Source organism: Ctenopharyngodon idella, chromosome 2 (genome assembly GCF_019924925.1).
Source record: "Ctenopharyngodon idella isolate HZGC_01 chromosome 2, HZGC01, whole genome shotgun sequence".
NCBI lineage: Eukaryota > Metazoa > Chordata > Actinopteri > Cypriniformes > Xenocyprididae > Ctenopharyngodon > Ctenopharyngodon idella.
In genome coordinates, this window is record NC_067221.1 from 17,648,125 (window position 1) to 17,663,493 (window position 15,369).

The 15,369-nt window shown below is 38.9% G+C and overlaps 1 protein-coding gene across 7 annotated transcripts in view; it reads right to left on the reverse strand.

The window, feature by feature from the left end:
* Positions 1-64: 64 nt before the first annotated feature.
* clcn2a (chloride channel, voltage-sensitive 2a) overlaps positions 65-15,369 on the reverse strand; it is a 61,005-nt gene continuing 45,700 nt past the window's right edge. For 6 of the 7 annotated variants that reach the window (XM_051880981.1, XM_051880946.1, XM_051880940.1 and 3 more), the window contains 13 exons: positions 15,194-15,352; positions 14,754-14,823; positions 13,949-14,059; positions 13,414-13,624; positions 13,187-13,320; positions 11,874-12,049; positions 9,659-9,767; positions 9,491-9,537; positions 9,138-9,203; positions 8,397-8,435; positions 7,221-7,325; positions 4,444-4,530; positions 65-4,369 (listed from right to left, as the gene is read on the reverse strand). In XM_051880981.1, coding sequence (XP_051736941.1) covers positions 3,914-4,369; positions 4,444-4,530; positions 7,221-7,325; positions 8,397-8,435; positions 9,138-9,203; positions 9,491-9,537; positions 9,659-9,767; positions 11,874-12,049; positions 13,187-13,320; positions 13,414-13,624; positions 13,949-14,059; positions 14,754-14,823; positions 15,194-15,352 — 1,770 coding nt within the window. In that variant the 3' untranslated portion in view covers positions 65-3,913. The remainder of the gene's footprint in view (positions 4,370-4,443; positions 4,531-7,220; positions 7,326-8,396; positions 8,436-9,137; positions 9,204-9,490; positions 9,538-9,658; positions 9,768-11,873; positions 12,050-13,186; positions 13,321-13,413; positions 13,625-13,948; positions 14,060-14,753; positions 14,824-15,193; positions 15,353-15,369) is intronic. The other variant, XM_051880971.1, reaches the window with a different exon arrangement.

A 15,369-nucleotide genomic window follows, 5' to 3' on the forward strand; every position in this document is an offset into this window, starting at 1 on the left:
CAGAATTCCAGCATATTCCAACTTTACAACACAGTATTTCCCACACAAATGAGTTGCATAAAACAAAGCTTTAAAGTTGAAATTTAATATTTACTGATGTACAAAACAATTTCATGTTTTCTGAAAAATAATGGTAACAGCTGATTCAGTATGCTTATCTCTATATGTACAGGGTATGTGAATAGAGTTCATATACATACCGCTTTACCCTGTATTCTGTACAAGCAAATGATTTATAAAAACCATTTACGGATATGGGCGCAGACTTATTGCTTAACTCTACACTGAATGTGCGGCATATTAGCAGACAGTTTACACATTGTGGGCTTGACTTAAACTGCACAAGCGGCTAACAGAGACAAAACGTGACACAACATATCTAAAGATCATTATTAGCTTAAGTTATTCCTGTTCCACACCAGGATTCGGTTTTATAACAAACGTTAATAAAACAGCTGATTAGTGCAGCCGGATAAATGGCGATGAAACATCCTGCTCTGCCCGTAGCAGGCGTTTCTGAGAGAATGAGAAAAGGCTGTGTCAGGAAGTCATGGTTATGGTTTTGGTCCACTCGCCTTGATCCGTTTAAATCAAACCCGTAGCCTCCCATTTCTGCAGTGCACAAGAAAAAAAACAAACAAAAAAAAAAACTCATTCTCCATTTAGCTCTGCGTCTGGGGTAGTTGTGCTGTTCTTGACCATACTGCATAGTGTCGTTCAGACAGTTTTGATGCAAACAGAACATTAAAACACCATTCTCAGGTTGAAACTAGTGAAAACTCCACCGCTGAGGTCCAGTAAACACTTTGCAGGTTGTGAAAGCGAAATTTAAAGGCATTAAAAGTTTGTTTCAGTACATGTCCTATTCATGATGTGCATTATTGCAAACAGTTTCAAAATAATATGCACTGTAGAAACAGAGCCAGTGTTTAGTAAAATAACCCTATTCGGCAAGCATTAATTCTAATATTGCACAGTCGACAGCTCAAAATCATGTTAAAAGCTTCACATATATGTAAAACAATTCAGATATGCAGGTACACAGAATATCCATCATTGTAATGAATTACATTTTAATACTTTGATGATTCAAATTTGAACATTACTGGATGAGATCTGCACAGTGACTACAAACTCCCTGCAATGGTATTTATACAAAGGCTGGTTCTTGCAGTTCTAACACAGTTGAAAACTTTATCAGTCAATCTACACTGGTGTTGTAGTCTGTGACATGTTGTACACCTTGTGAGCACGTGCAAAAAATATAGAGCTCTGGATTTGAAAAAGCAAAAGGCCATGTAAGTAAATCTGATGAAGTAATACATAAAACAGGCTTTTTAAATGGCTGTATTTAAGCTGGCTAGAAAAAAGCAATACGATGCGTATTGTTTATGCGAGTGTGTGAGCATGCAAATGATTGCGTTGGGGTGCATGCATATAATTAAGAATTTAAGAGGCTCCGTTTCTCCACTTGGAGTCTCTCTGGGTATTTTGAGTTTCTAGGGAAGATGCTTTAATACTTTTTAAATGGCCAGGCAGCTATGCTGCACACTGGTCCTGATACAGATTTGTGCATGCTTAACGTGCCTACATATCGTGGTATATCATTACTCATAATTACAGGCAGCACTATCCAAACCGTCTACTCAACGATGCTTCGTCAAAGGAGTTTTTTCTGATGCTGTCAGTATATGAAACGCTTGTGTATTGCTGTGTTTAGTTTGGATGATAATTACAATGTGCTTCAAAACTACCCTGGTTGGAAACTCCACTGTGAGACTGTGAATCGCTGTTGGTTTTGTATGGGAGATTGGGGTAAGATGTGCCGCCCCATAATCTAGCAAACTGTGAACATTTTTCATCACATGACCATATATTTTTAAATGGTTCAAAACACAATAGCATTTTTCCTCTTAAAGTAAATTTTATACATGGCAGGTAAAATGTTGATGTTATATCAAAAATACAGTATTTTGCAAAAGTCTTAGGCCACCATTATATGTTGTCTTAGCGATGGTATAATGACCATATTAAATTATTTCTCAGTCTCTATTTAAATATAACCATAAAATACAGGAAATTTGTATGCAGTATTAAAGGGTTAGTTCACCCAAAAATGAAAATTCTGTCATTAATTACTCACTCTCATGTTGTTTCACACCCGTAAGACCTTAGTTTAATTCAGAACACAAATTAAGATATTTTTGATAAAATCCAATGACTCAGTGAGACCTCTATTGACAGCAAGATAATTAACGCTTTCAAATGCCCAGAAAGGTACTAAAGACATTTAAAACAGTTCATGTGACTGCAGTGGTTCAACCTTAATGATATGAAGCGACGAGAATACTTTTTGTGTGCCAAAAAAACAAAATAATGACTTTATTCAACAATATCTAGTGATGGGCGATTTCAAAACACTGCTTCATGAAGCTTCAAAGCTTTACGAATCTTTTGTTTCGAATCAGTGGTTCGGAGCGTGTATCAAACTGTCAAAGTCACGTGGTGGTGGCCTAAGACTTTTGCACAGTACTGTATATAATCACACATTTTGGTGAATTGCCAGTGTATAAAACTCATGGTATGAATTATTTAATCATGTCATTAATAAAAATAAATTAATTTAGCTACGAAGATTTTGTTTCCCCCTAAATTTTAGTTTTGGGGTAAAGTGTGTAAAAGGTGCCAGTGGCTAATAGTGAAGATGTGAAGATTAGCTTTGCATCCAAATGCAGGAAAAACAAATAGTATGATAAAATGCTAAAAAAAAAAAAAAAAGTTTTACTACATGCAAATTCACAACATTTTTTCTAGTTATTTATGAAAATGTGAATCTTATGCAGCAAAATAAAACTTAAAATGAGATTATATTCATTAAATGTTCACATTTTTCCGGAAATAGTTCCCTAATGGTTCAACTTTCCCCTTATCATGACACATCTTACCCCTAATGTGGGGTAAGTTGTGTCACTACACCATTTTTCTTTCGAAGTCATATTTTTGTGCCCCTGCGTAATCTGAAGTATAATCAGGCATATTCATTTGCCTGATTACTTGTTTCTTCTTGCCTAGTTGATCATTAAGTAAAAAGCGACAGTTTACCCCACTCTCCCATTCGTTCTCCTGCCTTTCCATGACTCTCTTTCCTGTGTCCTTTCTGTTTTTCTCTCATTCTGCATCATGTTCTTGTTCTCCCCGTGTCTTCTGTGTCCTCTCTTGCCCACCCGCTCCCTTTATTTCCCCCGCTCTGTCCCTCCATGTTTCCTTGCAGTGTGGGTTATTAAGGGCTATATTTAGAGCAAAATTGTAGTTTGGCTCTCAAAGACAATTTTATTTGGATTTAAAGTGTCGGCACCAGATGGGTGCGTTGGCTAGGTGCAGCTGAGTCACTCTCGCACACACACTCGGCTTTTCTTACACACACTCTGTCGCTTGCGCAAAGACGGAGAAACACACAGACAAATGCGCCGTGAAGCCATAAATCGACACACAAAATGTTGATGAAAACCCGCGCACACACAAAAAAACGTTGTGACATCATCGAACATAAACTTATTTAAATGAATCTCAGGCACACACAAACAAATGTACAATGAGACCACAAATCAAACAAATTTATGACGAATGCACACATACAAACAGACGATCACTCATGAGCCCGCCTGAAATCATTAAACATATCCAAAGCCACACGGCACTCACTCTGCAGCACACATCTATGACATCCCACACATACAAACACACACGGCATGTTTCGTGTGAAGGCAGGACCAGCGATTGGGGTTGGTTTGATTAGTACGGAGCAGAAAGTGTGCTTCACTGCTTAAAGATTCTCTCCAGGTTTTCCTCAACCTGACTTCACAATCCCGCTTATGGTGTATATGAAGTGTGCGTTACCAACTGCAAGCAGCTGTCATTCCAGCTGACCGGCTGACAGCGAGGGGCCTCCCTTGTTCAACGCTTCCTCATTCGGAGCTGGGCACTGCTCGCTGACCGCCTCTGAGCCGCCAACCTCCATCGGGTTGATACAGTCACAGGGGAGCTGCGATATGTGCTCCTCTTGGGGCGTGATATCAGCGTAAGGCAGCTCCGATTGGTCGTCTGTGTGTAAGGGGCTGTTCTGACTGGACAGCTCTGTGCACTCCGTCTCATTCACCAGGCTGCCTTCGGACGGCTGCTCTGTTTGGTCATCCAGGTCAGGGAGGTTGGGTTCCCGTGGCAATGACAGGCTCTTGTGACGACTCCAGAACTTGTGGAGCTCGGTGACCTCTGAGACGCTGCTGCTGTTGCCGCTGTCGCGAAAGCTGGCCAGCGGGGGACGGACTTTCACTCCGGTCACAGTTACGGAGCCCTCGATGGCCTTACGCAGCTACAGACAGACACAAGCAAATTTTGAAATGTAAGCATTTTTCAGGAGTAAAGAAGAGCTATACAATCACGCACCTCCTTCAAAGAGACGACTCCTACTAGACGTCCGGTACTGGTGACATAGGCGTGATCCAGGCCAAGTAGTGAGAAAATGGTGTGTGTCTGTAATGCACAAAGGGACAGAGAAAAGGACTGATGTTCATGTTTCATTAAAGGGCAACTGTGATAACAAAAATTGACCTGTTTGTTTTCCATAGGACTTGCGTGTCATATTCCTTGTGTGAAATAAATTATAGTCTGTTTCTCATAAAAATCTGCTGTGTGGCTTCAGAACATTTGGAATATATCGTACAAATAATTGCACTTCTTTTATAATTTTATAATTTTTTATCATTTTTTATGATAAATGTGTTAAAGATCAAATAAGAGAGTGCTGCAGGGAGGACATATTTCTGTAGGTCAAAACCCAGAAACAAGTTGGCATTTCAGCACTTTTGATTCCACCATCCAAAAGTCAATGTCAAAGGGGACCTATTATGCAAAATTCATTTGTGTTGGCAGTGTGTGTACACAACCATCCTATAATGATAAAAATCCAACCAAATCATAAGCAGTGTCTCAGAACAAGCTGTTTGCAGGTTCCTGGCAATGTGACGTCACTTTAGCTATAGGCCCCGCCCACGAATGTTGACAGACACTGCCGTTTTAACATAGAACCGCCCTGAGCGAGTTCACAGCGAGTTGTACACAGTCCGCCATTGCTGCACTGACGAGAACATCTCCCAAGCTTTTTAGGTGTTCTGTAGCTGGATGATTAATCCACATAGCTCTCTCCATTTACTCCCGAAATCTGAGGTGGGTTAATTTTGTTTTCGAAGAAAATGCTCCCTCAACTCTACCGCAATTCGTTTATGTCTGCGGGAATCATTTCACACTGGACTGCTTTGTGAACGAATGTCAATACAAAGGGACAATACAAAACAGAGGTTGTGCTAAAAAGTTGTTACTCAAGGATAGATCAGTACTGTTCATGATTCAGCTTACAGTCTCCAGAGTGATACCGGATACGGCAGTAATGAAGGTGAGAGCACTTTATTACAGTTCATCGGAGTTGATTTACGGATATAAAGTTTACCAGTTTATTAAGCGCCATCCGAAAAGGCATAAGGTCTTAATATATTTGTTTACTGTTAGTTGTAACGAGTGTTTCTGTGTACTTCGCTGTGTATGTTGATGATAATGCAAGGGAGAGAGAGAGAGAGAGAGAGAGAGATAATATGTTTATGGATAATATTTTAATGCACACTTGCACTGTGTTTTATTAAGCTCTTACAGTGATTTTCTAGAGTGAAAACAGACGCTTCATATTTTGTGTGAAGTACAATAAACGTTATAAAACTCATCTGTAAACTGGCTTGTACTAATATAGTGGATAAAAACAAGAAGACAATATAAGTTATAACCATAACTAAACTAAACTATACCTGTTCTATCTCCATGCAGCATATATTCGCAGTTTCTGACATTATAGTGCATCCTGACTGACTCCTGACACCGGAGAATCAGCTCTACTCATTTGCATTTAAAGGGCACACACTGAAATGCTGCGTTTTTCCTCACCCCCAAAAAGTGCCGATTTTAAAAAATGATCTGTGGGGTATTTTGAGCTAAAACTTCATATACACACTCTGGGGACATCAGAGACTTATTTTACATCTTGTAAAAGGGGGCATAATAGGTCCCCTTTAATGTGTTTTTGGTTAAATGCCTGAAATAAAGTCAAGCTCAAGATATTTTCACGTTTTATTCTACAACATTAAAATACACCAGTAATAATCCCTTGTTATTTTTTTAAGGCTTTTATTTGTGGCTAAACAAGTGGCTAAATGAGACTACAAAGGCTGTCTGGGTCATCATTCAGAGCAGGAAAACTCATCTACTCACTAGTCCCCTTTTATAGCCTTGTTGTTTATCATGCTCTTGCAAACTATTCTAATGCAAAATTTCAAGAAAACTGTTTTTCTTTTTAAAATAAAAACAGCAAGAGTCAAAAGCTTAGGCCGTGTGTCCACCAAAGTGTTTTTTTTCTGAGGCTAGCTTATTTTTCCAATTGTTTTCAGGGGCAGCGTTGAGTTTAAAAACGCCAGGAGCATAACGAGGCTATGAGCGCCTATTTCACGCTGAAGCACTTGCCGTTTTTTTTAAACAGTCGCCGAGAGTTGAAGAATGTTCAACTTTGGGTAAAAAGCAATGCTCATCACTGTCACTTTGTACCCAGCTGTCCAATTACAGTGGAGGGGGGGCGGGACATATACAACGCCGACCAACCACTACATTCTGCTTGTACAAGTATTGTGCAAGTATAATAACGGAACAAAATTATTTAAAACAAGAGCCAGAGCAAATACTACACATTGTATCGACATTTTATATAGAAACAATACAGAAACAAACTATATGTAAAATGAGATACTAGTAACACCTCCGCAGATATTCTGCATCATAGCAAGCAAAGCATCTCAACTGAAAAAAAAAAAAACCCCACTGTGCTGCTGAAGCGCTCTCAAGCTGGGTAAAAACGCTTAGGTGGACACACAGCCTTAATGGTGGTGATGTTGAAGTTATCTGACCGTTGTGTAGTTCATTTATAGCCTACATTTAGCTTTTTTACTTCTGGCTATTGTATTTAGGCTTCAAAATTCATGATTCAAGATTATCATGATAAACAGAATCAAACTTTAGCTGGTCTCAGAGCTTGTTTTCTTCAATTATAGGAACAAGGGTGGATGTAACTTCTAGATTGGCCAGCAAAAATACATCACCACTCTATTCTTGGCAGATACAGATTTTACCTTATGCAAAGATGTCCGTTCCACCAGCTGAAAGGGGGCGGGGTCTATTTTACAGTTGTTGAAATTAACAGCCTCATCCAACTGTTGCTCCTCCCACTCTGCTATCTGAAAAAGAACAAAAACATTTTTTAAAAGGTAAAACTAAAAAAGTACAAAAGTTCAGAGAACAAATATAATTTAAACTCACAGGGGAAATTATCCTAGGTTTTATATTATAATATGATTATAAGATAATCCTGTCCATAAGCAGTCCATTAAATATTAAAGAAATAGTTAACCCAAAAATGCAAAATCATCACCAGTATGGCTTTCTTTCTTTAGTGGAACACAAAAGAATATGTACTTTTATGCTATTTTTCATACAATGACAGCGAGTAGTAACCACGGCTTTCAAGGGTGATTTTCAAGTCAGCTTTTTAGTGAATAACGTCTTGAATGTCAGTCTGTTCCTCATAAAAACTACAATTTTATGGAAAAGAACAGTGTGAACATTCTTCAGGACTTCTTTTCTGTTCCTGTGTTCCACAGACAGAATGGCAGAATGTTTTTTTTTCTCTACAGAACCTACCTTTAAGAAGCCGTTATTACACAGACTGCTGTTATTACACAGTGTCCTAACCAGGGGCAACACGGTTAAGTGACAAGCCATTATAAATATTTATTCCATGTACTAGAATAAGCAACATCACATTTTGGCAGTCATTTCCTTGGCCCTGTTCACAGTGAAATCTCATTGGACAGGAATCCTGCAATCAGTAAATATTTATTTTCTGATTGAGTGTTTTATGTTGTTGATGTTGTTGTTGACGTTGTTGTTGACTACTTGTTGCATGTCACCATGGAAGCATAAGAGAGAAGCCAGAGTAAGAGAGAAGCAAAAACAACATGGAAGCAAATATATCTGAATTTTTGTACAAAAAGTCACATGATCAGTGTCACAAATTGATTTATTTGATTATAGACCTAGAAATGGAGCAGAACCTTCTTTGCTTTGCATGTTTCAAAATTCTAAAATGGTTAATTTCCAAGTTTAAATAAGATTTTGAAAGCCAGAATCAGACTGTTGGACCCCACTGTATATTCTAGAACACACCTTATTTACAATGAAATGTGTGATTCACTACAAGAATCGTGATACAATTACAACATAATTAGGAGTAAGTACAGTATTTATACCTCTGCTGTTGACATGTCATCTTCTACATCAGGTGTATCCTGAAAACACAAGTTCAGAATTAGACACAGAACTGCACAACTGTCCCTTTCATACATTGTTGTCCTCACAAACGTTCATGCAATTCATTCAGTTCACAAGACAAGCTACACATACTAATGTAATCTACCGAAGCGGCTCAAGCTTTACTAAACATTAGCAAGCTTAAGCAATACATTAAACGCAGCCCAGGGGAGGGTGAGGGAGATTGGATGCCATTACGAAGGCAATAAAGAACTAAGACAGGGAATAGCTTTTCGAAAGGATCTTAATTTGATTGGAGAGTTTAAGGCTCCAGTTGAAAATTGGACTTGAATCAACTTTGTGAAGCATTGTTCAAAAGAAAAGGGTCCAATTACAACATCCCCTGACATCCGTCCATAGGTTTACAAATATACGGGGCTTCTGAGCCCGTTCTGAATCTTGACAACCTCAAAACCAAACCATGCGTCACACAAACGCACATCCCGTGAGAGATAAATATACACTTCATAACATGGCATGATTCATCTCGTGAGTCAGCTCGTTCCCTGTTCCCCAGAGGGGAAGTACTAAGCTGGAGGAGACGAGAGTATCAATGCAGCACACAGGCAGAACGCAATAAGGCCTCTAAGATGTAAAGGCCCTATTGGCTGTGCCACTGCCACCCCCGATGATGCATGTTTGTGGGCGAGTGGAACGAATCCCTGCGGCAGCGTTCTTACCGCCATGGGTATCTTCACACGCTTGGGCCTCCTGCTCCTCTTAGGAGCCTTGGGGCCAGCTTTGCTCTTCCAGACAGAACATATAGAAAAGGGAGGAGCATAAAGCATTAATGCAACTCTAACGCAAGGCTCTCTCAACATAACAGAATTTAGTCGAATACTGCCTGTCTGAACAAAGCCTAAGACAAGCATTGAAACATACGTCAATCCAGACGTTTAGGCTAATTGTGGGGCTGGTTTGGCAGATGGTTTCTCTTGTGTCTCTCGTCCCATATTCAGCCTCTGGGCACCTGTAAAATCTACAGCTACATAAGTGCTGCATATCAACCATGATCCCTAGAGAGCCATCGTACCTCTACTTGCTCCTTCACAGGTTCCCCAGGGGAAAGATTTGGAGAGCCTGCAGAAGAGGAGTGATTAGATTAGCACAAGATGGGTGCGTACCAGGGGGTCGCAGACAGTTCGCAACACGACATACATGAGTAGGAGTTGAAATGTGTGAGTAAGTGTTATATACACACTGTTCAGTGACTCTGTGTTGCTGATTGCAGACACCGTCTTCAGAGCAGACTTGAGGGGGATCTGGGAGTTAGTCAGCGTGGGGCTGTAGGAGGACTCTTCAGTGGAGATCTGGAAAAAACAGTCTATTAGATCGTTTTAGTAATCAGCCTTACTGATAAATCTGACACCACGTACTCCCAGATGTATTACTGAGCTCAGATGACAGCCTGTCGGGAAGGAATTCTTTGGGTTGAAACAGAAAACATAAAAAAAATAAATAATAAATAAATAAATAAATAAATAAATAAATAAAACACCTGATGTGATCTGACAATTCTTTGTTCTTCTTGAGAAATACACAGACTCCAAAAACAATGTCATACTAACATTGAACATAATTAAAGAAATACTTCACTCAGAATTGAAAATTATTTATTACGTTCCCTGTGTTGTTCCAAGCCTATATGCTGTTTTCATTTATACATGGAAGGAAAAAATCTTTATAGTGACCACCATAGCCCATAGTGACCTGTAAACACTAAAAATACAATATAAAAGAACTATTAAAGGATTAGGTCACTTTGAAATGAAAATTAGCCCAACCTTTACTCACCCTCAAGCCATCCTAGGTGTATATGACTTTCTTGTTTCTGATGAAGACAATCTGATAAATATTAATAAATATCCTAACGCATCCGAGCTTTATAATGGCAGTGATAGGGTTCAATGAGTATGAGCTGAACAAAGTGCTTCCATCAGATGCGTCAGGATATTTATTAATATTTCTCAGATTGTCTTCGTCAGAAACAAAAAAGTCATATACACCTAGGATGGTTTGAGGGTGAGTAAAGGTTGGGCTAATTTTCATTTCAAAGTGAACTAATCTTTTAAATGGAGACCATGAGACTCATACATTGTATTTTGAGCCTTCTGAAGCCATACTAAACAGACTGAACGTAGATAAATCTCATTCTCCGCAAATCTCATTCCTCATCCCACATGCTCAAGAACAGCATTCACTTACCATTTGGGAATCAATGGCTTTTAGAAGTGCAGGATCAATCAGTTAGATTTTTTGATTTATTAATATTGGTTGCAATTGTATATTTAATTGTGATGCTCATTTCCCTTATTTTAAAATTTAAATAACCTTTGCCGAAATCTAACGCTCACTTAAAATTAATCTTATTAATTTAAATTTAATTACACTGTTAAATGTAATCTTTAGCAAATCTCAAAATAAATATGAATTTTTCAAACTGTATATTATAATGGTTAAGTTCACTTGTACCATTTAAAATGATTCATTTTAATTTTATGAATAAATAAAATTAATTTTAGTGTTTTACTTCCTATTTATTTAGATGAAAATAGATAAAAATAAATAGTACAGAATTTATTGGTTACCAGCCATCATATTAAAGGCCCATTGAAGTGCCTTGGAATGCGCAGCATTATTCAATGTGTTGACGCAATTTCAACTGAAACAGGAAGATGGCAGGACATATTGAACAGCTCCTCCGCTTAGCCAATAGCGTTTCATTTATATCACAGTTGGGCCAGAGCCGTTGAGCTTGGCAAAGCCTCATTTTCATTCTAATCTCTAACCATTTCTCCTCCTAATTTCCTCCATATACAGCATTCTGTGCAGAATTCAAAGGGGTCTGATACGTTTTGTGGTCTGCGCCAACTCGTGGATATGATCTGCTCTGTGGTATTGTGTCTCTGGACTGGAGCAGACTGTCTGTGCGCGCTGCGGTGGTTCGCATGACAAACGTGAAAACAGATTTCATTCGCCTCAATGGAAAGCATATTGACGCTGTCTGAATCGTTCTTTATCCCCTATATAGTGCACTATGCGCCATTCACCATGTAGAAAATAGTAAATGTGTGAAGTGATGGCGACTTCATGGCGACTTTAAAATAATTATCAACTTATCATTAGTGGCCATAATGGTAATATCGGTGCACCCTTAATGTGTTTTTGTCATCGATAACTTCAAACCTGGTGCAATCTGAAAATGATTGCAAATGAGATTTAAGTTGCACAGAAAAATAGCATTCAGGCTTAGTAAATAACATTTTTTAAATTTTGGTTGAAGTGTTGTTTTTCATGTCTGATGCATCTCTAATATGATCATGTAAGAATCTACTGGGGAAAAAATCTAATGTCAGTTGCTGCTTCAGATTCCGGTCTTGTATTTAACACTAGCATTTTCTCTCTGAGGTTCATACCAGGAAACGTACACCACGGCCAGTCTTGGGAGAGTCTTGGGGGAAGGTGGGCACATGGGTGCCATTGTCCTGAGCACGTTCTCTCAAGAAGTCCAGCCTGCGAGCTCGGCCGAGCTGCTGCGAGAGCAGTGACTGCAGCTGGGAGCGCTCTATAGAACCCAGCAGGATCATGGACTCTGGAGCCAGGTGGGGACACAGGCAAGGGAGACAGCAGAGAGACCAGACAGAGACGGAAAGAGAGAGAAAGAGAGAAGTGAGAGAGACACAGCGGGATAGCTGGAAGAACGGGGGATAGCAAAGGGAAATGGTGGGAGGGCGGGAAAGGAGATGGAGAAGGTAAAGTATGTGTCTGTCACAGGGTATGAGGTGGAACTGTGGGATAACATTTCCAACTGTGAGCTTTCATTTGGGAACTTCAAGCAAATAGCTGGAAAAGAAACTGTACTAAAATCAAACATCAAAAGGCATTTACAGCCTCATTTTTTACATACTTATTTACTTATATTTTTCTTTTGAGCAGTTTTTAAGCATCATACAAACATCTATAATAAACTGTTTCTTCATATTCATCCAGAAGCTCATTTACTTCCCAGGCATCTACAACTGTACACATCTAGTGGAAGACCATAATATTAACCCAGAATCGCTATCAGCATATTTTACACATTGAAAATATAAATGTAAACCTTGCAATATACAGAAATTTTTACGATTTTGAAAAAACGTAAAACATATAAAACTTATTCATAAAATGAATAAGAAATATTTCAGATTTTGCACTATTTCTGAATTACTAATCAAACAATCAAATGATCATGTGACCCTTTGTCTTCCATTGTGGCTCAAATCATAGTCCAGTCTTATCAAAGTTAAAAGCAGTTATGCAGCTTAATATTTTTGTTGAAACTAATTATTTTTTCTCAGCATTCTTCGATGAATAGAAAGAACTGCATTGATTTGAAATACATTAAATGTTATTATATATATATATATATATATATATATACACACACACACATACTTCACTCTCTAGAGATTGGCATCAGCCATTGAAAACCCATTTTGATGAAAACCTCATTTCTTGCCAAAAATAGTTCAGCAATCAAAGACTGATATTGTAGAGTCATTTCAGCAGAATTGCTCTTACATATTGCGAAAAATGGGGAATAAAGACACTTTGGGTAGAAGACCCAAAAATCCGTCTAAAAATTCCCGATGTGAGATAGTGGTATGAAGGATGTGCAGAAGATGGACTAACAGGACGACAACAACTTTTTTGTGCAAAATATTCAGATATTTTATGCATGTCTCACCTTTGGACTCCACCAGGGCCAGCGTTTTAAGCTGGCCTGTTACGAGAGCTTCCTGCAGGTCCCGGTAAGAGGAGGAGAGAGTGATATACCGCACATCTCTCACCATTATATCCTCCACGCGGATATTATATTTCCTACAGGCAAAAAAACAAGATGGGAGTGAGCATTCAAAAAGCAAGGGGAATCATATTAGAGATAATTTGGGCAAGGAACGTAACAGCCCTCACTCTTGTCCCCAGCCCAGCTCTGGCAGGTAGGGAAGTTTCTGGATCCGGATGATGGAATCATAGAGGGAAGGCTGTAGACTCTGAGCCACGGCATTGGCCAATATCACAGCGATCATCACGGGCAGGATGTGTGAGATTTGACCGGTCAGCTCGAACACAATGACGGCGGTGGACACGGTGTGAGTGACTGCGCCAGAAAGAGCCGCCGCCCCTGTGGAAATCACCATTTCGTCCCGCATCAAATTACAGTAGCAGTCACCCGCCTCAAGCCATCTGATTTCCTATTGTGCTCCTGACAAGCTTTCTGCTCCGCTGCACAATGCAGCGCTACCGCTGAAGCTATTTCCAAAGGCAAGATCTAATTTGGCTGTTGGTTTGTGTGGGTTAATGAAAAATGTATGACTCTTGCATACAACACCCTGCAGGTTCAATTACGTGTGTGAATAAGATATAGCCACGACGGGTTGAAACTGATGGCTTTTGAAAGAAAACAAATGGACATCCGCAAGAAGGCATGCACAATGGACGCTCTCACCGACAACTGCATATCCGCCGGGAACTATGGGATATACAGTGCCGTCGGCGTGTATTCCTTCAGGGAAGACAGCGGCCATACTCTCGCCGACCAGTCGACCGAATGCAGCCCCTGTACGACACACAGAATTCACATTTCAGATTTGATGACATTTTGGGTGGGACAAAAAAAATCCATTTTGTAACACGTGGTTGATGTATACTTACATGAGGTCACACACATGACTCCACAATAAAGCTGCAGTGATTTCACGAGTTTACACACAGGCTTTAGTGAGTCAGACAGTGATGAGGGATGGAAATGGAGAACATGATTGCGGGAAAAGGAAAACAACCATTAAGAACAAACTAAAATATGATGGCTGGTATGAACACAAGAGCAAAATAATGTTCAAACGTGCTCACTCATAAACTGCCGCTCCAATGTTTTCTGAAAAAAGTCTCTTATTTGAATGATAGCATATTAGAATGATTTTTGAAGAATGTAATGATGCTGAAATTTTTTTAAAATTGCATTTTAAAATATAAATAAATAAAAGTTATTTTAAATTGTAATCATTTTTCAAAATATTACTGTTTTTTCTGTATTTTTGATTAAATAAATACAAGCTTGTTGAGCATACAATGGTCTTATTTCAAAAACATAAAAAAAAAAATAAAAAAAAAAAAATCATAATTATTCCAAACTTTTTGACTGGCAGAGTACAATAATGATTTGTAATGAAAAACAAAATAAAAAAAATAAAAAAACATTTCCCACAGTGTTGACTTTCAAAAACAACACATGCACACTACCAATCACATACCAATGAGGAAAACCGGCATGAAGGCCCCACAAGGCACAGGCATTGTTGTGGCCACAGCTGACATCCAGAACTGAGGAGAAACAATCAAGAGCCACAAGGTCACACACATGAACAAAGACACCCTTTAATAATTAAGCACTATCACATTCGCAATTGTGATGCTGTACTGAAAATCAGAACGGCTTGTGATTTACCTTCAGGCGAATCGAAACTGTGCTGATTTTCAGGACAACAGCATGATTGCAATTCAATAACAAGAAGTTAATATTGAGTAAATGATATTTCAATATGACCAGATATTTTATTTATTTTTGCCATGAGAATTAATCTAAATGAAGCCAATCAAATAACAGCTGTATAATAAAATGTTACATTCACATATTACCCATTGATGTTAACAGTCATGGTCTTTATAATTTACATAACATGGTGAGACCCACCTTCATGACAATGAAGAGGAGGAGTGTGATGAACACACTGATTTGCGGGTGCTTCCAGGCCTGAGGTACGTGACTTGAGTACTCAAACTCCTCAGCAACACCTTGCTTGTACCAGGTCAGGTTGTCAAACAGTGCCACTAGTGACTCATGTTGAGTAAGCTAAAAGAGGAGGCAAT